The sequence below is a fragment of the Oenanthe melanoleuca genome, chromosome 22 (assembly GCF_029582105.1).
Source record: "Oenanthe melanoleuca isolate GR-GAL-2019-014 chromosome 22, OMel1.0, whole genome shotgun sequence".
NCBI lineage: Eukaryota > Metazoa > Chordata > Aves > Passeriformes > Muscicapidae > Oenanthe > Oenanthe melanoleuca.
In genome coordinates this window covers 2,872,882-2,897,295 of record NC_079355.1, presented here as the reverse complement: position 1 = coordinate 2,897,295, position 24,414 = coordinate 2,872,882, and the positions used below count along the sequence as shown (strand labels likewise).

At 51.1% G+C, this 24,414-nt stretch overlaps 1 protein-coding gene across 2 annotated transcripts; it reads left to right on the top strand.

The window, feature by feature from the left end:
• The first annotated feature begins 6,335 nt into the window (after window positions 1–6,335).
• Window positions 6,336–22,915, top strand: SLC25A37 (solute carrier family 25 member 37). Of its 2 annotated transcripts, none has more exons than XM_056508705.1 (4): window positions 6,336–6,610; window positions 14,302–14,530; window positions 19,986–20,042; window positions 21,398–22,915. In XM_056508705.1, exons 1-4 carry the CDS (start codon window positions 6,407–6,409, stop codon window positions 21,721–21,723), a joined length of 816 nt encoding a protein of 271 aa, XP_056364680.1. In that variant the 5' UTR covers window positions 6,336–6,406; the 3' UTR covers window positions 21,724–22,915. The 2 variants fall into 2 exon arrangements, with proteins under 2 accessions (XP_056364680.1, XP_056364679.1); XM_056508704.1 differs by having other exon boundaries at window positions 21,258–22,915.
• Window positions 22,916–24,414: the final 1,499 nt, after the last annotated feature.

Sequence of the window (24,414 nt, the reverse complement as noted above, 5' to 3'; positions counted from 1 at the left end):
TCTTCTCTTCTCTTCTCTTCTCTTCTCTTCCTCTCCACAGTCAGGATTCAAAGCTCCAAACAATATTTTTTATTCAGACTCAGATATTTATTAATTCTTATCTACTTTACACTGAGTTCTACAGCTGAAAACTAAAAATGGAGTTTTGTCTCTTTTATAAATAATTTTAATCAGTGCAATTAAGAAATGACACCTTAATTATTTTATTTAACCCAACAACCAATCACCCTTGCCCCACAATGCAGAATTTCCTCTCCAATTAAACAAAATCACCCAGAAGGAAGTGAAAAAGAAAGACAAAACCTTCACCCTAAAATCTCCATTACTTTATTCTAAAACTTTAAATTCTAAATATTCCCCATTCTATTCAAATTACACACCCACAATCCCAGTTTTATAATTTAATTTTGGAATTTGTCAACTTTTTTCTCCACATTCTCAGATCAAAAGCAGATTCTTCTTGGGGGTCAGTGCCTTCAGGCTCTGGGGAACTGCCCTGAGATCTGCCCAGACTTCTCTTCTCTTCTCTTCTCTTCTCTCTTCTCTTCTCTTCTCTTCTCTTCTCTTCTCTTCTCTTCTCTTCTCTTCTCTTCTCTTCTCTTCTCTTCTCTTCTCTTCTCTTCTCTTCTCTTCTCTTCTCTTCTCTTCCCTTCTCTTTCCCTTCTCTTTCCCTTCTCTTTCCCTTCTCTTTCCCTTCTCTTTCCCTTCTCTTTCCCTTCTCTTTCCCTTCTCTTTCCCTTCCCCCAGGATTTTCCCCTCCTTTCTGGTTCTAATTTCGCTGACTGCTGGAAAACAAAGCCAGGACAAAACCAGGAGCTCCAGCCCTGTGGGTTCCTCGCAGCCTCCTCTGCCCGGTGCCACCAGTCCCTCCCAAAATCCCCTCCAGCTGCGCCCTCCCATTGTTCCCTCAGGGCTGCAAACCAGAAAGGCGAGTTGGAGAGGGGAAAAAAACCAAAAAAAAAAAAAAAAAAAAAAAACAAAAAAACAAACAACAAGTTTGGTGCAGGAAATAATCCCCAAGCAGCTTTAATTACAGCTCGGGAAGGGACAATTAGGTCAGGTTATGTGAGCGCTGAAAAAACCCAGCGGCCGAATTCCAGCAGTCCCCACCTTCAGCTCGGGGGGCTGGAGCTCCCTGCCCGCTCTGCAGCGCTGCCCGGGCCCGTTCGGGGCTGGAATTACCCCCGGAGAACCAGCAGGGCTCGATTCTTTCTGATTTCTTTGCTGCCATCACCTCTCGCTGCGGTGACGCTGCGCAAAATCCCGGCTGTGAAACCGACCCCGGTGACTCAGGCAAAAAGGAGAAAGTTCAGGGAATGTGGTTAAAGCTGGGAATGATCCTGCTCTGCCTGCGTGGTTCTATTCTGATGGCTCCACCAATTTTTTTGGGGGAAAAAAACCAAAACATTAATCCCTGCCCTGAGCTTGTAGCAGAGCAGGAATTCCCATTTTCTGTGATTTTTCCAGCACAAATTCCTGAAATCCACACGCCTGGAATCCACACCTTTCCCTCAGAGCTGCACAAAGTCAGGGGGCTGGAGTTCCAGTGGTGCCTTTTCCCATTTTGGGATGGTTTGGGGCTGGAATAACCCCCTGGAGAGCCAAAATTCTTTCAAATTTTCTTTGATGGGGACTCTGGTGAACAGGTGAGAAAGTTCAGGAATTAGAGCTGGGAATGATCCTGCTCTGCCTATGTGGTTCCATTTTGATGGCTTCACCAATTTTTTTGGAGAAAAAAACCCCATTAATCCCTGTCCTTAGCTTGTAGCAAAGCAGGAATTCCCATTTTCCGTGATTTTCCATGATTTTCCGTGATTTTCCATGATTTTCCATGATTTTCCAGCACTGATCCCAACACCAGCACCTCATGAAAGCTTCAAACCAGGGACTGGAGCTCCCAAAGTGGGTCAGGTCACCCCGAAGACAAAACAGAATTGTTTGTTTATATTCCTGGAGTTTGTAAATATAAAGATAAAAAAATAACTGGGACACGTCAGGTTTCCAAGCTGATGAATTTCCCTTTCCCAGAATTCAGGAGAATCCAGGCTGGATCCTTTTCCAGGGATCTCCTGGGGCTGGCACTGCCTTGGATCTCAGGATGGGGCTGGAATGAGATCCAGGCTCAGAGTTAAATTTGTATTTTAGGGCATTTTGGGTGTTTCTAAGGAAGGAAGGGGCTGATCCATGTCCTGTGGGATTCCCACATGGATTCTGATTTTCCTATGAGGATCTGACCCCCAAACTCACCAAAAAAAAGCTGTGAGGACATAAAATTCCAGCTGGCTGTGCTGCAAATGAGATTAAAACCAAACCAACCATTTTTATTTGCTCTGATCTCTCTTTTAAAGCCTTTCTGAAATGCCATAAACTGGGGCCTTTTCCTTTCCACATTAAAAATCATGGATTGGTTTGGGTTGGGAGGGATTTTCAAATCATCCATGGGCATCCAAGCTGGCCTTGGACACTTCCAGGGATGGAGCAGCCACAGGTTCTCTGAGAATTCCATTCCAGGGAAGAAAACCACAATTATCTGGTGCTTTTAACCAATTAAAAGAAAACAACTTTTGAATTTGCTGCTTTGGCAGCAGCTGCTGGTGGTGGTGGGGAGGATAAAACCCCCAGAGCCAGGTGGTGCTCAGCTGTTAGAGGAGCTGGAGATTTGCAAAGTGACAAAAATATAAATACAAAGCCCCTGGCTGCTGGAGATAAACCCCAGTTTGGGTGCCCACCTTGCAGCTGGGCACTGCTGCCTTATCAGGGGGGTGCAGCAGTGGCTCTGGGTGCTGAGGCTTTGATAAGGAGCCCCAGGTGCCCTTATCAGCTGGGAGGGGCTGTGGGTGCTGCCCCAGGAGCCTTTCGCTGCCTGCTGGTTCCTCCCAAAATTCCTGGGTGCTGTCCTGCTGTCCCAGGCTCTGGGATGGAAGTCCTGGACCAGCCCTGAGGCTCATTCCTGGATTTTTTTTTTTTTGCCTGCTGGCACTGAGGGAATGTGGGTGAATTTTGGGGTGTAAATCATCGAGTTGTGGATTCGTGGAATGGTTTGGGTTGGAAGGAGTTTGAATCTCACCCCTGCCATGGGGACACCTCCCAGTGTCCCAGATTATCCCAGGGATCCAGGGGCAGCCACAGCTGCTCTGGGAATTCCATCCCAGCCAGGAATTCCTTCCCAAATCCCACCCATCCCTGCTCTTTGTCAGTTTGAAGCCATTCCCTGTGTCCTGTCCCTTCATCCCTGCCCAGCAGATTCCCAGAGTTCAGGGCTGTTCCTGCTGCACCCACAGAGGGATGGGAAAATCAAATCAAAGAATCCTGGAATGGTTTGGGTTGGAAGAGATCCCAAATTCATCCCAACCCACCCCTGCCATGGGACACCTCCCACTGCCCCAGGGGGATCCAGCCTGGCCTTGGGCACTCCCAGGGATCCAGGGGCAGCCACAGATCCCCTGGGAATTCCATCCCAGCCAGGAATTCCTTCCCAATATCCCATCCATCCCTGCTCTGGCAGTGGGAGCCATTCCCTGTGTCCTGTCCCTCCATCCTTGTCCCCTCTCCTGGAACCCCCTCAGGCCCTGAGGAACAGCCCTGAGGTGTCCCCAGACCTTCTCTGCTCCAGGACCATCCCGAGATTTCCATTCCCTAAATCCCAAGCCAGGCTTTTCTCTCCTTCTTGGCTCTAATGTTCCTGAGGCTTTGAAAGAAAGCCAGGAGATCCAAAGGAGCTCCAGCCCAAACCCAGCAAATCCCGTGGGATCCTTCCATCCTGCTGAGCCCAGGGATGGGGCAGGAGTGGGAATTCCATCCCAGCCCCTCCCACCCTCCAGGGAGGAATTTTTCCTTTTTTTATCTCCAAAGCCATCACTCAATCCACTCCTTTCTCCTTTGGATCTCAGGATGGGGCTGGAATGAGGTCCAGGCTCAGAGTTAAATTTGTATTTTGGGGCATTTTGGGTGTTTCTAAGGAAGGAAGGGGCTGATCCATGTCCTGTGGGATTCCCACATGGATTCTGATTTTCCTATGAGGGTCAGACCCCCAAACTCACCAAAAAAAAAGCTATGAGGACATAAAATTCCAGCTGGCTGTGCTGTAAATAAGATTAAAACCAAGCCACCCATTTTTATTTGCTCTGATCCCTCTTTTAAACCCTTTCTAAAATTCCACAAACCGGGATATTTTCCTTTCCACACCCCCAGCAATGTGGGGAAACCCCTCAGGCCCAGCCTGGCTTTGGCCCCTGAGCTCAGGATCAGGAGCTGGAGGATTTTAACCACTCCAGGGTTAAAATATAACCTGGGAGCAGGATTGCAGCCTGGTCCATTAGCAGGGAGCAACACCTGAGTGCAGGAGAAAGGGCTCATTAAGGTGACACTAATTCCCCCCTCCCTGCCCTGCCAGAGGCACGGGAAGGAGATTAAAGTTCTTGCTCAGGGAGAGGAAAACCTCGATAAACCCTGTGGAGCAATCCTGGGAAATGTGTCCCTGCCGGTTTTATTTCCTGGGATCACAGAGAGAGCAGCTCCTGTGCCCGGTTTGTGGCTGGGGATCATCGCTCTCTGCCGGAATTTCGGGGGTGGGTGCGGCTCTCCAGCTCTAAAATGTCATTTAAATGTGGAAAACACAGCGACAAACGCTGCCAGCAGCACAGGTCTGGTCTCTTTCCAAGGAAACGAAGGTGTGATAATCCCGTGGCTTCTCCCAGAGGGCAAGAAGGGGAGATTTAAACAATTAAAAAATTAAATTTTGTGCTGTTGGAGGGTTTTATACTCCCAGCTTTCCTGATCTCAGGGGTGGGGGGATGGCTGAGACACCCCAGGGTGAAGAATTTTTCCAAGTGCAGGAAAATGCTGCTAAATCCCCAGGATCAATCACGAGCGAGTCGCACGCATGACAATACCATTTATTATTTTTTTCCAGCAGCTCCGTGTTCCCTCGAGGAACAGAAAATTCCCAACACAAATAAGAAAAGGAGGAAGGAGAACAGCTCGTGCTTCCCCCAGGTACCCAGCATGAGACTACACCTGGATTTTCTCACTTCATCTCCAAACCAAACACTTTATTTTCCTATTTTTTCCCGGTTCTGAGGATGGTTCTCCTTCCCAACACAGCAATAAATCGCCCTGCAGTATCATGGCAATGGTTAACCTTGATTTGAGATCAACACCTCCTTCCCTGCAAGGTCGAATTCCAAATAATCCTTCAGAGGGGAGTGAAATGAAATCAGGAGCTGCTCCCTGAGCCACAAAGACTTTGCCTCCTTCTCCTGGAAAGCACCAAATTTTTCTGATTTGGGTTGTTTTCACGGCGGGACAAGGAAATTGTGTAAGGTATGAGGGGAGAGAAGAGTTTTTGGGGAGCAGGACACGAGGGGAGCTCGTTGCTGCCCCACACGAGGAGTGGGGATGCTGTGGATCCCAAAATCAAAGGAATAAAGTTTTCCTGAGCTTTTCCATTAGGTTTTTTTTCCTCCACAGGGAGGCACAGGCAGCAGGGAAGGGCCGGGGTAGCACAGGAGGGGACACGGGGTTCTGAGACACCCCCAGGGCTCCCCAAAAAAACCCAAAAGACCCAAAAAAATCCTGATCAGCAGTGCAGGAACTGAGTGCAGCCCCTTTGTGCTTTGGGGACAATTTGGGGCTTCTTTGGGGACAATTTGGGGCTTTGAGAGGGTGCCTGTCCCTTTATGAGGGAGCCCATCCTTTCATGAGGGAGCCCGTCCATTTGTGAGGGAGCCCAACCCTTTATGAGGGAGACCATTTTTTTCATGAAGGAGCCGATCCTTTCGTGAGGGAGCCGATCCTTTCGTGAGGGAGCCCATCCCTTCGTGAGGGAGCCCATCCCTTCTTGAGGGAGCCCATCCTTTCCTGAAGGAACCCATTTTTTCATGAGGGAGCCGATCCTTTCCTGAGGGAGCCCGTCCTGGCACAAGGGGTGAGTGCCAACTCTGAGGGGCTGTGAGCTCACACAGGACGCCGAGCATTCCCAGGTGACACCCTGGGACGCCAGGAATGGCTGAACCTCCCCTCCCTTCCCCTCAGCACGCCCTTCTCCCCGCGGGCAGACGCCACCGGCAGCGGTGACACCGCGCTGCCCGCTCAGTGACAGTTGCGATCCCCTCAGCGGCCGTGCCTCAGCCCCTCATGGATGCGCCCCGCCCCTCCAGCGTTTCTACCAATCACTTCCCTCCTCCGGGCAAATTCTCATTTTCTATTGGTTAATGATGCTGCCAATCATTTTCCCGCCCGGTGATGTCATTAATGCGCCCCGCTCTGATTGGTGTATACGGGAGGGGCGTGGCGAGCGCGGCTTTAAAGGCGGACTGTGGCGGCGCGCGGTCCCAGTGCCCGTCCCCCCGGTGCCGGCGTCGCTCCGGTGTCGCCAGCCCGGCCCGTGTCCCCCCGGTGCCGGCGGATGGAGCTGAGCTGTGCCATGGGGGGCAGCACCGCCGCCCCCCCGGGCCCCGGCCCGCCCGCCGCCGCCGCCGGGGCCGGGCTGATGGAGGGCGACGACTACGAGAGCCTGGGCAGCGGCGTCGCGCTCAGCACGCACATGGTGGCCGGGGCCGTGGCGGGGATCATGGAGCACACGGTGATGTACCCCGTGGACTCGGTCAAGGTGCGTGGGGACGGCGGCGGGCGGAGGTGCCCGGGGTGGGGGGACACGGGCGGGGAGCCGGGGGGTGCCGCAGGGAGCGGGGAGTTCGGGGGACACGGAGAGGGGAGCGTGCGAGCGGTTATTGGGGTGCGGGGAGTTCTGGAGTGCGGGGAGGTTGTTGGGGTGCGGGGAGTTGTTGGGGTGCGGGAGGTTGTTGGGGTGCGGGGAGTTCTGGGGTGCGGGAGGTTGTTGGGGTGCGGGGAGTTCTGGAGTGCGGGAGGTTATTGGGGTGCGGGGAGTTCTGGGGTGCGGGAGGTTATTGGGGTGCGGGGAGTTCTGGGGTGCGGGAGGTTATTGGGGTGCGGGGAGTTCTGGGGTGCGGGGAGTTGTTGGGGTGCGGGAGGTTGTTGGGGTGCGGGGAGTTGTTGGGGTGCGGGAGGTTATTGGGGTGCGGGAGGTTGTTGGGGTGCGGGAGGTTTGGGGTGCGGGAGGTTCTGGGATGCGAGAAGTGCTGGGACTGCAAGGAGGGAGTTAGGGGGGTGCAAGAAGTGCTGGGAGTTCGAAGTTGTTTTGGGGTGCAGGGGGAGAGTGTGAGAGGGGAGTGTGCAGGGGGTTATTGGGGGGCAAGAACTGCTGGGGGAGCAAGGAGGGGAGGGAACAGCCGTGTGCAAGAGGTTTTGGGGTGCAAGATTTTTTTGGGGTGCAAAAGGGGTGTGTTCGACGGGTTATTGGGTGCGAGGAGGGATGAGGGTAAGGGGGATGCAAGAAGTGCTGGGGTGCAAGGTTTTTTTGGGGTGCATGGGGGGGAGTGTGCAGGGGTTATTGGGGTGTGAGAAGTTCTGGGGGTGAAGGAGGGGAGGGATCAGAAGGGGTGTGCAAGGTTTTTTTTTGGGGTGCAAGGGGTTATTTGGGTTCAGGAAGTTTTGGGGTGCACAGAGAGGGAATTCTAAGAGGTGTGCAAGGGTTGTTGGGGTGCAAGGAGGGAAGAGAACAGCAGTGATGTGCAAGAGGTTTTGGGGTGCAAAGGGGGAAGTGTGTAAGTGATTGTTGGGGGTTCAAGGGGATGTTGAGGTGCAGGGGAGGAAAATCCCCAAGAAATTGGGGTGCAAGGAAGGGGTGTTGAGCTGCAAGGAATGTGTGAGGAATTCTGGGATGCAGACAGGCAGAGTGCCCGTGGGATGTTGGGATACACGTGTGGGGAAAGCATCCATGGAACTTTGGGGTGCCTGAGGTTCTGGGGACGGGGGAAGGTCCCCAAATTTAGGTGTCACCCCCAAACCCCCTGCTGCCTCTGGAGCTCAGCTGCTCTTTGCACAGCTGCTGGTGCAGAGGTGATGCCACCAGTGCCCTGCTGCACCTGGATCAGGAACTTTTCCCTCCTGGAGTGTTGGGATCCCAGCACAGGAGGGAAAAGCTGATGGGATGGGATGGGGTGAGTGGCACAGACGTGGATTTTTTGGGGTCAGGGTGTTCAAAGAGGGGCTGGCTGCTGGATTTTGGAGCTGGCCACACTCAGGGAAGGCTTCCCAGTGTCTCCAGAGCAGAGGGGATCATCCTGAAGGATATTTCTTCCCCTCTGCCCTGTCAGTTTGCTGCTGTGGGGCCTTCAGAAGAAGAGGGAAATCTGGGAAAAGCCAACCTCCCTCGACGGTGGTGTGGATGAATCACAAGATGTTGCAATCCCTTCTCCCTGAAAGAGTAGAAAGAGCAGAGCAGAGGAAATGCTTTGGTTCTTGCAGGTCCTGCCAGGGTGACAAACACTCTAAGAAAATATTCCTCTTTTGGTTCTTTTTTTTTTTTTTTTGTGGGTTTTCCCTGCTCCTAGATTTGGGATGTCCCCCCTGCCATAAACAAATTTTTGTGCCCAGTCAGGGCCTGAGCAGCTCAGTTTTCCCTCTGGAATTCTGGAGTTGCTCACCAGGGCATTTCCTCGGCAGGGAAAGCAGAGCCAGAAATGAAAGCGGTGCCCGGCTTCCCGCAGTGGGAGGTGCTTTGGAGGAAAAAATTCCCCGAGTTCTGACTTCCAGGACTGGGGTAATCCTGCTCAGCCAAGTGCCTGGAAGGGCTGGGAGAGGATAAAACTCCGGGAAAACTCAGCCAAGGTCGCTGTGTGTGCTGGGGCAGAGAGAAATCCCGAGCTGGGATCTGCCCCTGCCCCGGGCACTGCTGCAGGGAAAGGTGACAACTGACCCAAAAAAAGCGATTTTTTTAATCCCTGAAGAGCTTTTTTGTTTGTTTTGTAGTGGGTGTAGTGCAATAATAAGTCAGCTCCTGAGAGCAGCTTTCACTTTGTGGTGGGAGAGGAGCCACGTTCTTCCAGAAATCAGCAGAACTTTTCCCCAGTGGCACTTCCTGGGTCAGAGTTCCAGCCTGGGGGAGGTTGGGTTTTCCTGGAGGTGCAGCAGGAGCATCTCTGGGGGAAATGTCTGCCCTGCAGAGAGTCATTTCCTCCCAAAGAGAAACTGAAAATGTCGTAATTTGGGGAATTGTTTGCTGCAGGCACTTGCACAACCCCTGGCTCAGAGAATCCCAGAATGGTTTGGGTGGGAAGGGACCTTAAAATCCCCCAGTGCCACCCCTGGGCAGGGCAAATGTCACTGTCCCAGTGTCACCTTTCCAGGTGCTGTCCCAGGTCACTGTCCCAGGTGCTCCAAACTGGCTTTGGACACTCCATAGATCCAGGGGCACCCCCAGCTCCTCTGGGAATTCCATCCCAGCCCCTCACAGGCAACAACTCCTTCCCAATATCCAATTTAAATCTCCATTTTTGAATACTAAATACTATTTATATTTTTTTTACCATTAGGCAAAACCCCCTTGATCTCCAGCCTCACACCCCCTCAGCTCTGTTTGGGCACTCTGGGCTGGTTTTTTTTTTTTTTTTTTCCTCACAGTTCTCAGGTTTGTTTTTGTTTGTGGCTGCTGCAAACAGCTGTGCTGGGAGCCCAAATTATCTGGAGGGATCAGCATGTCAAGGATTCCTGGTGGCAGCAGAAAAGGAGTTTCTCCTCTCCTTTTCCTTCCCTGACACATTTGGTGATTTTTCTGCCAGAGTTGGTTTCCCCAAAGGCTCTGAAAACATCATGGGATCCCCTTGGGGATGTGAGGAACAATTTTGTTGCCCTGGGGATTAATTAATTGCTTGGGGGGAGAAACTGGAGGTGTGCAGGGCTGGCTCTGGTGACAAAAAAAAAAAAAAAAAAAAAAAAAGATTTTCCATGAAAACCTGGCCTCCTTTTGGAGGTTCCCAGTTGGTCACAAAGGTCCTGGAAGCACAGCAGAACATCTGAGGGGGGCAGGGCTGTGGATTATTTGGGGTTTGGGGTGGGAGGTTCTGAATCCCCCCCCATTTTTTTGGGATGTTGGGAATTGCTGGGTAACCTGTTGTGCTGCTCATCTGGGGGCTGCTGCAGCTGCATCCCCCCCAAAATTGAGGTTCAGGGCTGGAGCTTGCAGGATCTCTGCAGAAATGCTGCTGAATCCCCTGCTAAAAGCATTTTTTTGTTCCCTTTGTGAACCTCTGTCACGTGAACCCAGGAAAAGCAAGGTTGTGCTCAGAGAAAATAAATTTAAAAAAAAACCCAAAACAAAAGGTAAACAAGCTCTGAGGGTGTTTGTAGGGTATCAAACCAGCCACCCTCTGCCAGGATGTGCAAAATGAGACCTGGCTCTTGCTGGGAAAACAATTCTGGGTTTAAAAAAATCAAAAAACCAACAAGAAAACAACACTGGAGTAAAGCAGGAGGGCTGGGGCTCTTCCCAAGGGGCAGGGAACTGCCTCAACCTGACCCTGGCATTTGTGGTGATGTTTTATTTTTTTTTTTTTTTTTTCTGCCCAAGCTGCAACCAGGACAACCAGGGCACTCGTGGCTGGCCCTGCACCTCTGCCTTATGCAATGGGGATTAATTGGAGTAGGTGGAGAAGAATTTCTTGGCTGCTTATCAGGGGTGAGGCTCCAGGAGCTGCTTGGTGGCTCCTGATAGGTGAGAGGAGCTGGGGGCACTGCCCAGCTCGGGGAAATCATCTCCTCAAGCCCTGATAAACTTCAGCTCCCTCCCCCAGGGCTGCTGCCAGCTCTGGGCTCTGGCTCAGCAGCAGCCACCCAGGAGATCCTGGGCTGGCTGATTCCTTGGCTTTCTGAACTCCTAAATTCTGAATTTTGTCATTCCTTGGGCAGTTTGTCCTCTTAAATTCTGAATTTTGTCATTCCTTGGGCAGTTTGTCCTCTTAAATTCTGAATTTTGTCATTCCGTGGGCAGTTTGTCCTCCTAAATTCTGAATTTGGTTATTCCTTGGGCTGTTTGTCCTCTTAAATTCTGATTTTCATTATTCCTTGGGCAGTTTGTCTTCCTAATTCTGATTTTGGTTATTCCTTGGGCTGTTTGTCCACCTGAATTCTGATTTGCATTATTCCTTGGGCTGTTTGTCCTCCTAAATTCTGATTTTGGTTATTCCTTGGGCTGTTTGTCCACCTAAATTCTGATTTTGGTAATTCTTTGGCTCTCTGTCCTCCTAAGTTCTGAATTTGGTAATTCCTTGGCTGTTTATCCTCCTGAATTCTGATTTTGGGTTATTCTTTGCTCTCTGTCCTCCTAAATTCCGAATTTGGTAATTCCTTGGGCTGTTTGTCCTCTTAAATTCTGATTTTCATTATTCCTTGGCTGTTTGTCCTCCTAAATTCTGAATTTTGACATTCCTTGGGCTGCTTGTCCTCCTAAATTCTGAATTTGGTAATTCCTTGGCTCTTTGTCCTCCTAAATTCTGAATTTGGTTATTCTTGGCTCTCTGTCCTCTTAAATTCTGAATTTCATTATTCCTTGGGCTGCTTGTCCTCCTAAATTCTAGTTTTGGTATTTCCTTGGGCTGTTTGTCCTCCTAAATCCAGGTTCTCATTATTCCTTGGGCAGTTTATCCTCCTAAATTCTGAATTTGGTTATTCCTTGTTGCAGTTTGTCCTCTTAAATCCAGGTTTTGGTTATTCCTTGTGCTCTTAGTTCTATTCAATCCTGGTTTTTGTTATTCCTTGGATTCTTTTTCATGACTTTGGATATTCTTTGGGCAGTTTGTCCTCTTGAATCCTGCTTTTGGCAGCTCCTTGGGTTGCTGAATCCTGGTTTTATCTGTTCCTTGGGCAGTTAGTCCTGTTAAACCTGAGTTTTGGTTATTCCAAGGGCAGTTAGTCCTGGTTTTATCTGCTCCTTGGGTTGTTAATCCTGTTTTAGCCAGGTTTGGTTATTCCTTGGGCAGTTAGTCCTGTTAAACCTGAGTTTTTGTTATTCCTTGGGCAGTTAGTCCTGGTTTTATCTGCTCCTTGGGCTGTTAATCCTGTTTTAGCCAGGTTTTGGTTATTCCTTGGGCACTTAGTCCTGGTTTTATCTGCTCCTTAGTTCTGCTTTACCCAGGTGATGAATGCCTGATGCAAACTGCAGCCTGTCTGGGCTGTGGGGTGAATTTTAAACCCTTCAGAGCAGCTCAGATCCACCAAAAAAAATTAAAAAATCCTATTTATCCATTCTGATGTGAGAGCTTTACCCACCTCACATCTCTTTTTCCCTCTTTTTCCCACTTTTCCCAGCTCACCCTTCTAGGAACTGTCCCAAGCTGCAGGGCAGCTGCAGGAGGGACAAGCTGGGGCAGAGTCAGGGTGTTGAAAGCAGGAGAAAATTACAGCCATGCCTGGATTTCTTCACCCAGCCTTTGGAGCAGCCTCATTCCTTGGGATTTCCATGGATAAAGCAGAGCTGAGGTTGTTTTTCCCTCCTGCAGCAGCCTGGGTGTCACAGTGGGAGTGTGGGCTCCATCCAGCAGGATAAATAAAAAATTAGGAGAAATAAAAAATTAGGAGAAATAAAAAATTAGGATAAATAAGAGGCATCCAGGGGCTGGAGCAAAGCAGAGCAGAAGTTGCTTTTCCATCCTGCACCATCCTTATTCCTTGATTATCCCATGGATAAATAAGAGCAGAATTCGCTTTTCCCTCCTGCAGCAGGATGTCACAGCAGGATTGTGCAGGATAAATAAAAAAATTAGGATAATTAAGGGGTGTCCAGGGTCTGGAGCAAAGCAGAGCAGAAGTTGCACTTCTCTCCTGCACCATCCTCATTCCTTGGGTTTTCTATGGATAAATAAGAACAGAATTTGTTTTTCCCTCCTGCAGCAGCCTGGGTGTCACAGTGGGAGTGTGAACTCCATCCAGCAGGATAAATAAAAAAATTAGGATAAATAAAAAATTAGGATAAATAAGGGACATTCAGGGGCTGGAGCAAAGCAGAGCAGAAGTTGCATTTCTCTCCTGCACCATCCTCATTCCTTGGGTTTTCTATGGATAAATAAGAGCAGAATTTGCTTTTCCCTCCTGCAGCAGCCTGGGTGTCACAGTGGGAGTGTGAACTGCATCCAGCAGGATAAATAAAAAATTAGGATAAATCAGGGGCATCCAGAGGAGTTCCACTTCTCTCCTGCACCATCCTCATTCCTTGGGATTTCCATTGATAAATAAGAGCAGAATTTGCTTTTCCCTCCTGCAGCAGCCTGGGTGTCACAGTGAGAGTGTGGACTCCATCCTGCCGGATAAATAAAAAAATCAGGATAAATAAGGGACATCCAGGGGCTGCAGCAGAGCAGAGTAGAAGTTTCTCTTCTCTCCTGCCCTATCCTCATTCCTTGGGATTTCCATGAATAAATAAGAGCAGAAGTTTGTCTTCTCTCCTACACTATCCTCATTCCTTGGGATTTCCATGGATAAATAAGAGCAGAATTTGCTTTTCCCTCCTTCAGCAGCCTGAGTATCACAGTGGGAATGTGAACTGCATCCAGCAGGATAAATAAAAAATTAGGATAAATCAGGAGCATCCAGGAGAGTTCCACTTCCCTCCTGCCCCATCCTCATTCCTTGGGATTTCCATTGATAAATAAGAGCAGAATTTGCTTTTCCCTCCTGCAGCAGCCTGGGTGTCACAGTGGGAGTGTGAACTGCATCCAGCAGGATAAATAAAAAAATCAGGATAAATCAGGGACATCCAGGGGCTGCAGCAGAGCAGAGTAGAAGTTCCATTTCTCTCCTGCACCATCCTCATTCCTTGGGATTTTTGTGGATAAAACAGAGCTGAGGTTGCTTTTCCCTCCTGCAGCACCTTGGATGTCACAGTGGGAGTGTGGACTGCATCCAGCAGGATAAATAAAAAATTAGGATAAATCAGGGTCATCCAGAGGAGTTCCACTTCCCTCCTGCCCCATCCTCATTCCTTGGGTTTTCCATGGATAAATAAGAGCAGAAGTTTGTCTTCTCTCCTACATTATCCTCATTCCTTGGGATTTCCATGGATAAATAAGAGCAGAATTTGCTTTTCCCTCCTTCAGCAGCCTGAGTATCACAGTGGGAATGTGAACTGCATCCAGCAGGATAAATAAAAAATTAGGATAAATCAGGAGCATCCAGGAGAGTTCCACTTCTCTCCTGCACCATCCTCATTCCTTGGGATTTCCATTGATAAATAAGAACAGAATTTGCTTTTCCCTCCTTCAGCAGCCTGAGTATCACAGTGGGAATGTGAACTGCATACAGCAGGATAAATTAGGAAAAAAATCAGGATAAATCAGGGTCATCCAGGGGCTGAGCTGAGCCCTCAGTGATCTGGGAATTTGGAGCTCTGAGCTCTGGGGTTTGCTGTTGGAGGTAACCAAGGCCTGTCCCTGCTGTGCTTTGTTGCAGACGCGGATGCAGAGCCTGCAGCCCGACCCCAAGGCCCAGTACAGGAGCGTGTACGAGGCTCTCAGGAAGATGGTGCAGACTGAGGGGCTCTGGAGGCCTCTCCGGGGGGTCAATGTCACCATGCTGGGGGCTGGCCCTGCCCACGCCTTGTACTTCGCCTGCTACGAGAAAATGAAAAAGTCTCTCAGCGAGATTTTCCAGTCAGGAGGAAACAGCCACTTGGCCAATGGTATTTTGGGGGTTTGTAGCCAGAAAAACAAAACCATTTGTGGTTATCAAGCTGCCCTTTGCTTCTCACTCAGCCTGGTGCTCCTCCCAGTCTAAATTGTTATTTAATCTCAAATTACTCCAGCACAAATCATCAATTTAGTGGGCAAAAGGTGTTGAGGTGCAGCTGGGCTGTTCCTGTATTCCCATGGAATCCATAAAGTTGGGAGGGATCTTCAGGATCAAGTCCCACTTTAAAGGTACAACCAAAGATTTTATGCTGAAGGCATCACCTCAGCCTCTGGAGGTTGGAATTCAGGTGTTCCTGGGAGCACAGAGTGCACTCCATCCTCAGGAATATTTCACTTTTAAACCCAGCAATAGCAGCAGAAACCCTGGAATTGAGCAGGGCTTTACCTGGAGATTGCCATGATTTTACTGGGTTGTGCTGGTTGGAATCTGCCATGGGGTCAGTGAAGGGAATAAAATCCCTTCTCCTGACTGGAAACACATTCCTGTGTTTGCCTTTCAAGTAGCTACAGGCCTGAGGTGCCAGCAGGAAAACCAGAGCTGTTGCTTCATGAGGAATGACCAAAAAGTCATTTGGGCAAGAGGGAATTGGAGGTGGGAGCCAACATCAAAGGGAAGGAGTGGCTGGAGGGCTGAGCAGGGGATGGGTCAGGGCTGGCTGAGTAAAGGGATGAAAATCCCTAATTAGGGCAGTGCTGAGGGCAGGTCAGCATTGCTCACAGCTCACGGCGCCACGGGTGTCTGGGCAGCAGGAGTGGGAATTGGGGCTGGGAAGAGCAGAGCTGGGAATTGGGGCTGGGAGGGCAGCCAGGCTTCTCTCAGGGTGGGTTTGCTGGCCTGGGAATCCTTGGGGTGGGAGCTGGGTGGTGGGAGCTGGGTGCTCCCTCAGTGTGGGTGGGATCCTCATGGATGGGATTCTCCTATGGATGGGATCTCCAATGGGTGAGATTCCCCCCTGGATGGGATTCTCCTGTGGATGGGATTCTTCCATGGATGGGATCCTCATGGAAGGGATTCTCCTGTGAATGGGATGCTTCCATGGATAATTCCCCCCTGGATGGGATTCTCCCGTGGATGGGATTCTCCCGTGGATGGGATTCTTGCATAGATAATTCCCTCCTGGATGAGATTCCCCCATGGATGAGATTCTCCCATGGATGGGATCTCCAATGGGTGGGATTCTCCTGTGGATGGGATCATCCCATGGATGGGTTTCTTCCATGGATAATTCCCCCCTGGATGGATTCCCCCAGGAGTGGGATTCTCCTGTGGATGGGATTCTTCCATGGATAATTCCCCCATGGATGGGATCCTCATGGATGGGATTCCCCTGTGGCTGGGATCATCCCATGGATGGGATTCTTCCATGGATAATTCCCCCCGGATGGATTCCCCCATGGATGGGATTTTCCCATGCATGCATTCCCTCATGGATGGGATTTTCCCATAGATGGATTTCTCTGTGGATGAGATTTCCTTGGATGGGATCCCCCATGGATGGGATTCTCCTGTGAATGGGATCATCCCATGGATGGATTTCTCTGTGGATGGGATTTCCATGGATGGAGCCCCACTATGGATAGGATCCCTCCTAGATGGATTCCCCCCATGGATGGGATCTCCACGAATAGGATTCTCCTGTGGATGGATCTCCCCATGGATGGGATTCCCCTGTGGATAGATTTCTCTATGGATGGGATTCTCCCATTAATGGAATCCCCCTGGATGGATTTCCCCATGGATGGATTCCTCTATGGATGAGATTCCCCTGTGGATGGATTCCCCCATAGATGAGATTTCCCATGGATGGGATTCCCCAGTGGATGGGGTCTCCATGGGTAGAATTCCCCACCATGGATGGGATCCCCATGGATGGAATCCCCCTGGGTGGATCCCCATGGCTAGGATTCCCCTGGATGGATCCCCACGGCTGGGATTCCCCTGGATGGATCCCCATGGATGGGATCCCCATGGATGGGATTCCCCCTGGATGGATCCCCATGGCTGGGATCCCCATGGCTGGGATCCCCATGGATGGGATCTCCATGGATCCCCATAGCTGGGATTCCCCATGGATTGACCGCCCTGGATGGCATCCCCCTGGATGGATCCCCATGGATGGGATTCCCCTGGATGGATCCCCATGGCTAGGATTCCCCATGGCTGGGATCCCCATGGCTGGATCTCCATGGATGGATCCCCATAGCTGGGATTCCCCATGGATGGATCTCCCTGGATGGATCTCCCTGGATGGATCCCCATGGCTGGGATTCCCCATGGCTGGGATTCCCCTGGATGGATCCCCATGGATGGATCCCCATGGCTGGGATTCCCCTGGATGGATCCCCATGGCTAGGATTCCCCATGGATGGGATTCCCATGGATGGGATCCCCATGGATGGGATTCCCCCTGGATGGATCCCCATGGCTGGGATCCCCATGGCTGGGATCCCCCATGGATGTGATTCTCCTGTGAACGGGATCATCCCATGGATGGATTTCTCTGTGGAAGGGATTTCCATGGATGGAGCCCCACTATGGATAGGATCCCTCCTAGATGGATTCCCCCCATGGATGGGATCTCCATGAATAGGATTCCCCTGTGGATGGATTTCTCTATGGATGGGATTCTCCCATGAATGGAATCCCCCTGGATGGATTTCCCCATGAATGGATTCCTCTATCGATGAGATTCCCCTGTGGATGGATTCCTCCATAGATGAGATTTACCATGGATAGGATTCCCCCATGGATGGGGTCTCCATGGATAGAATTTTCCCCATGGATGGAGCCCACCATGGATGGAATCCCCATGGATGGGATCTCCACGAATAGGTTTCCCCTGTGGATGGATCTCCCCATGGATGGGATTCCCCTATGGATAGATTTCTCTATGGATGGGATTCTCCCATTAATGGAATCCCCCTGGATGGATTTCCCCATGGATGGATTCCTCTATGGATGAGATTCCCCTGTGGATGGATTCCCCCATAGATGAGATTTCCCATGGATGGGATTCCCAGTGGATGGGGTCTCCATGGGTAGAATTCCCCACCATGAATGGAATCCCCATGGATGGAATCCCCCTGGGTGGATTCTCATGGATGAGATCCCCCATGGCTGGGATTCCCCTGGATGGATCCCCACGGCTGGGATTCCCCTGGATGGGATCCCCCTGGATGGGATCCCCATGGATGGGATCCCCCTGGATGGATCCCCATGGATGGGATCTCCATGGATGGCATCCCCATGGCTGGGATCCCCCTAGATGGATCCCCATGGCTGGGATTCCCCTGGATGGATCCCCATGGCTGGGATTCTCCCTGGATGGATCCCCATGCATGGGATCCCCATGGATGGATCCGCATGGATGGATCCCCATGGCTGGGATCCCCATGGCTGGGATCCCCATGGATGGATCCCCCTGGATGGGATCCCCCTAGATGCATCCCCATGGCTGGGATTCCCCTGGATGGATCCCCATGGCTGGGATTCCCCCTGGATGAATGAATCCCCATGGATGGGATCCCCATGGATGGGATCCCCATGGATGGGATCCCCATGGCTGGATCCCCATGGCTGGATCCCCATGGCTGGGATCCCCATGGATGGATCCCCATGGATGGGATTCTCCTGTGAACGGGATCATCCCATGGATGGATTTCTCTGTGGATGGGATTTCCATGGATGGAGCCCCACTATGGATAGGATCCCTCCTAGATGGATTCCCCCCATGGATGGGATCTCCATGAATAGGATTCCCCTGTGGATGGATTTCTCTATGGATGGGATTCTCCCATGAATGGAATCCCCCTGGATGGATCTCCCCATGGATGGGATTCCCCTGTGGATAGATTTCTCTATGGATGGGATTCTCCCATGAATGGAATCCCCCTGGATGGATTTCCCCATGAATGGATTCCTCTATCGATGAGATTCCCCTGTGGATGGATTCCTCCATAGATGAGATTTACCATGGATAGGATTCCCCCATGGATGGGGTCTCCATGGATAGAATTTTCCCCATGGATGAAGCCCACCATGAATGGAATCCCCATGGATGGGATCTTCCTGGGTGAATTCTCATGGATGGGATCCCCATGGCTGGATCCCCATGGATAGGATCCCCATGGCTGGGATCCCCCTGGATGGATCCTCATGGGTGGGTCCCCATGGCTGGGATTCCCCATGGATGGATCCCCCAGGATAGATTCCCCGTGGATGGATTCCCCCCTGGATGGATCCCCATGGATGGGATCTCCATGGACGGGTCCCCATGGCTTTGATTCCCCTGGATGGATCCCCATGGCTGGGATCCCCCTGGATGGATCCCCATGGCTGGGATTCCCCTGGATGGATCCCCATGGCTGGGATTCCCCATGGATGGATTCCCCCTGGATGGATCCCCATGGCTGGGATTCCCCATGGATGGGATTCTCCTGTGAATGGGATCATCCCATGGATGGATTTCTCTGTGGATGGGATTTCCATGGATGGAGCCCCACTATGCATAGGATCCCTCCTAGATGGATTCCCCCCATGGATGGGATCTCCATGAATAGGACTCCCCTGTGGATGGATTTCTCTATGGATGGGATTCTCCCATGAATGGAATCCCCCTGGATGGGATTCCCCTGTGGATAGATTTCTCTATGGATGGGATTCTCCCATTAATGGAATCCCCCTGGATGGATTTCCCCATGGATGGATTCCTCTATGGATGAGATTCCCCTGTGGATGGATTCCCCCATAGATGAGATTTACCATGGATAGGATTCCTCCATGGATGGGATTCCCCCATGGATGGGGTCTCCATGGATAGAATTCCCCCCCATGGATGGAGCCCACCATGGATGGGATCCCCATGGCTGAGATCCCCCATGGTTGGGATTCCCCTGGATGGATCCCCATGGCTGGGATCTCCATGGATGGATCCCCATGGATGGGATCTCCATGGATGGATCCCCATGGCTGGGATTTCCCTTGGATGGGATCCCCATGGCTGGGATTCCCCTGGATGGATCCCTATGGATGGATCCCCATGGCTGGGATCCCCCTGGATGGATCCCCATGGCTGGGATTCCCATGGCTGGGATCTCCATGGATGGATCCCCATGGCTGGGATCCCCCTGGATGGATCCCCATGGCTGGGATTCCCATGGCTGGGATCCCCATGGATGGGATTCCCCATGAATGGGATCCCCATGGATGGGATTCCCCATGGATGGGATTCCCCATGAATGGGATCCCCATGGATGGGATTCCCCATGGATGGGATCCCCATGGATGGTATTCCCCATGAATGGGATCCCCATGGATGGGATTCCCCATGAATGGGATCCCCCTGGATGGATCCCCATGGATGGGATCCCCTGGATGGCAGTGCCCGGCCAATCCCTGCCTTCTGAGCCAGGCTTTGTTTCCTCAAGGCTGCTCTTGCCTTGCAGGCATCGCTGGGAGTGTGGCCACGCTGCTCCACGACGCCGTGATGAATCCTGCTGAAGGTAATTCCTGCAATTCTGGGGAGTGCTGCTCCTGCTGGGGCACCCAGGCCTTCAGTGCCAGAGAAATCCAGGGATAGATCACTCATGGCTATTGGAATCCAGGGATAAATCCCTCCTGGCCAAGTGAATCCAGGGATAAATCCCTCCTGGCCAGACGAATCCAGGGATAAATCCTTCCTGGCCAGAGGAATCCAGGGATAAATCCCACCTGGCTCTTCTCCATCCCATGGGAAGAATAAGAAGAAATCCAGGGCTCCCCCAGCTCAGAGACCTCCAAAACCACCAATTAAGCCTGAGGAGGGGAGGGGTTCATTAGAATTAAAGTGTCATTAATTAACTCTGAGGAGAGGGGTTCATTAGAATTAAAGGGTCATTAAGCAGGAACAGAAGGGTTCATTAGAATAAAAGGGTCATTAATTAACCTTGAGGAGGGGGTTCATTAGGACTAAAGGGTCATTAATTAAGAGTGAGCAGAGGGGTTCATTAGAAATGAAAGGTTATTAATTAAGTGTGAGCAGAGGGGTTCATATTAATGAAGCCAAAGGGTCATTAACGAAGCCTGAGCAGTGGGGTTCATTCTGAGCTGTCCCCAGCTGTTCTGGGGACACTGGGCAGCCCAGGGGCTGGGTTTGTTGGGCACGAAGGGGAGCTCAGGGCTGACTCTGTGCCAGCTGAGCAGTGGGGTTCATTAGGACTAAAGGGTCATTAACGAAGCCTGAGCAGAGGGGTTCATTAGAAATAAAGGGTCATTAATGAAGCCAAAGGGTCATTAATAAAGCCAAAGGGTCATTAATGAAGCCTGAGCAGAGGGGCTCATTCTGAACTGTCCCCAGCTGTTCTGGGGACACTGGCAGCTCGAGGACTGGTTCTGCCTGGGGCAGGAGAGCTCAGGGCTGACTCTGGGGGCTGTGCCAGCTGAGCAGTGGGGTTCATTAGGACTAAAGGATCATTAATGAAGCTAAAGGGTCATTAACGAAGCCTGAGCAGAGGGGTTCATTAGAAATAAAGTGTCATTAATGAAGCCAAAGGGTCATTAACGAAGCCTGAGCAGTGGGGTTCATTCTGAGCTGTCCCCAGCTATTCTGGGGGCTCTGGGCAGCCCATGGGCCGGGTTTGCTGGTACAGGGGAGCTCAGGGCTGACTCTGGGGGCTGTGCCAGCCCAGCAGACCCCCCAGCTGAGCCGTGTCCCTGTCCCCACGCCTGTCCCCGAGCAGTGGTGAAGCAGAGGCTGCAGATGTTCAACTCTCCCTACACGTCGGTGCTGGGCTGCGTGCGGGCGGTGCGCAGGAGCGAGGGCTGGGCGGCCTTTTACCGCAGCTACACCACGCAGCTGAGCATGAACGTGCCCTTCCAGGCCATCCACTTCATCAGCTACGAGCTGCTGCAGGAGCACCTCAACCCCCGGCGCCGCTACAGCCCCGGCTCCCACGTGGTGGCCGGAGCCCTGGCCGGGGCCGTGGCCGCCGCGGCCACCACGCCGCTGGACGTGTGCAAGACGCTGCTGAACACGCAGGAGAGCACGGCCCTGAGCTCCCTCAACATCAGGGGCCACCTGTCGGGCATGGCCAATGCCTTCAGCACTGTCTACCAGCTGGGGGGGGTTGCTGCTTTCTTCAAAGGGGTGCAAGCTCGGGTCATTTACCAGATGCCCTCCACGGCCATTGCCTGGTCTGTGTATGAGTTCTTCAAGTACTTCCTGACCAAGCACGGGCTGGAGAAAAAGCCATCCTCGTGAGAATGGAGTGGGGATGTGCCTGTGCCTCCCTGCAGCAGCTGGGACACATCTGTGCATTTCCCTGCACCAGCTGTGTTCACATCTGTGCATCTCCTCACAGCCAGTTGTGTTCACATCTGTGCATCTCCCTGCAGCCAGCTGGGTTCACATCTGTGCATCTCCTCACAGCCAGCCCAGCTGGATTCTGCTGGATTCACATCTGAACTCTCCCTGCAGCCAGCTGTGTTCACATCTGTGCATCTCCTCACAGCCAGTTGTGTTCACATCTGTGCATCTCCTCACAGCCAGCACAGCTGGATTCTGCTGGGTTCATCACGTCTGTGCAGCTCCCTGCAGCCAGCACAGCTGGATTCTGCTGGGTTCACATCTGAACTCCCCCTGCAGCCAGCTGTGTTCACATCTGTGCATCTCCTCACAGCCAGCTGTGTTCACATCTGTGCATCTCCCTGTCTGGGGTTCCTGTGGTGCTTGGTCACTGAGTGCCCCCAGGGATTCCCGATCACTGAGTGTCCCCCAGGGATCCCCGAGTGCCCCCAGGGATTCCCATGGTCACTCAGTGTCCTCAGGGATTCCCATGGAGCTCCCCAGGAATTCCTGGTCACTGAGTGTCCCCTGTGATTCCCAGTCACTGAATGTCCCCAAGGATTCCCGGTCACTGAATGTCCCCAGGGAGTCCCAAATGTCCCCAGGGATTTCTGTGGAGCTCCCCAGGAATTCCTGGTCACTGTCCCCTGTGATTCTCAGTCACTGAGTGTCCCCTGGAATTCCTGAGTGTCCCCAGGGATTCCCAGTCAGTCTGTCCCCAGGCTTTCTGGGGATTCCTGGTCACTGAGTGTCCTCATGGATTCCTGGTCACTCTGTCCCCAGGAATTCCCAATCACTGAATGTCACCATGGATTCTTGGTCACTCAGTGTCCCCTGTGACTCCTGTGGTCACTCAGTGTCCCCTGTGACTCCCTTGGTCACTCAGTGCCCCCTTCCTTAAACAACAACAAAAAGAAGAGTTTATACAGACTTTTATATTAATATATATATATTTAATAACTTTATTTTGCAGCAGTGAAATTTCAAGCTGCTCTTTTTCTGATAAATGAGATAGAAGATGGAGTTTACTCCTTGCTGAAGGTTTAGGTTATCCAACCTAAGCTGCTTTTTTTTTTTTTTCATTTAATTTTTTTTTTTATTTTTACAGCGAAGAAACAAAAAAAAGTCCTGGCACAGAAGTTAATTTTTATATAAATATAAAATAGCTGGATAATGTTTATCCTTTATTTTTCTATGTAGGCAGTTGGGTGGGTTTTTAAATGCTTTTACAGCTGGGTGCAATGCTGTTTAAAAAGGGCTCAGATCTTCCCTCCTGTGTAAGGAAAACCCAAAATCATTGATTTTGTGGCCAGATTGGCTTCAATTACCCAGGGGTAATTACCTGCCTCCTGCTCTGGGTGTCAAGGTACTTGAGGGGACAAGGAATGGGAACATCCCAAAATCCCTCTGTGTGGTGGGGAGGGGGAAAAACTCAATTCCATTTTTAAACAGCTCTCAAAAATGCTGATTTTTAACTGATACTTGCAGTTTAAATTGCTAAAGGTACATTTTAACGGGGTGTGGCAGCTGGCCAGCCTTCATCCTCCTGAAGTTCATTCCCATTTTTCCTCCCTGAATCCCTGATCCCATTCCAGGAGCTCTCCTGGGATCCCAGGGTGGGGCTGGAGCTGCTGTTTCCAGTTTAGAGTCCCCAAAATCCTGGGAAAAATCCCAAAGGCACCTCCCAGCCTGGGCTTGGCAAGAAGCTGCTGCTCATCCCTGTCCAGGAGGGACAAAAATCCCACCTGGAGGGGGAAAATCCCACCTGGAGAGGGAAAAATCCCACCTGGAGAAGCTGCTCCTCATTCCCTGAGTTTGGTTTTTCTGCTTGGAATGAACTGGGAAGGGTGGAAGCTTCCCTGTGTGCCCTGCTCCAGCTGGGAGTGGCTTTTAAAAAAAAATTCCATCCTTCAGCTGCTCCTTTGGGAGACCAGGGTGGATTTTGGGATCCTGGATGTGCAAATTCAAATTCCAGGGTTCATTTCCCATTGTGGAATGGCTCTTCCAAGCCAAATTCCATCCTTTAGCTGCTCCTCTGGGAGATCAGGAGGGATTTTTGGGATCCTGGATGTGCAAATTCAAGATCCAGGGTTCACATTTCCCCTGGGAATTGCTCTTCCCAAACCAAAATCCATCCTTTAATTATTCCTTGAATGATCAGGAGGGATTTTGGGATCCTGGATATGCAAATTCAAATTCCAGGGTCCATTTCCCATTGGCTTTGGTTTTTCCAAACCAAATTCCATCCTTTAACCTCTTACTTGGATGATCAGGATGGATTTTGGGATCCTGGATGTCCAAATTCATATTCCAGGGTCCATTTCCTATTGAGGAATGGCTTTTCCAAACCAAATTCCATCTTTTAACCTCTTACTTGCATGATCAGGAGGGATTTTGGGATCCTGGATGTGCAAATTCAAATTCCAGGGTCCATTTCCCATTTTGGAATGGCTTTTCCAAGCCAAATTCCATCCTTTAGTTGCTTTTTTGGGATCCTGGATGTTCAAATTCCAGGGTCCATTTCCCATTTGGGAATGGCTTTTCCAAACCTT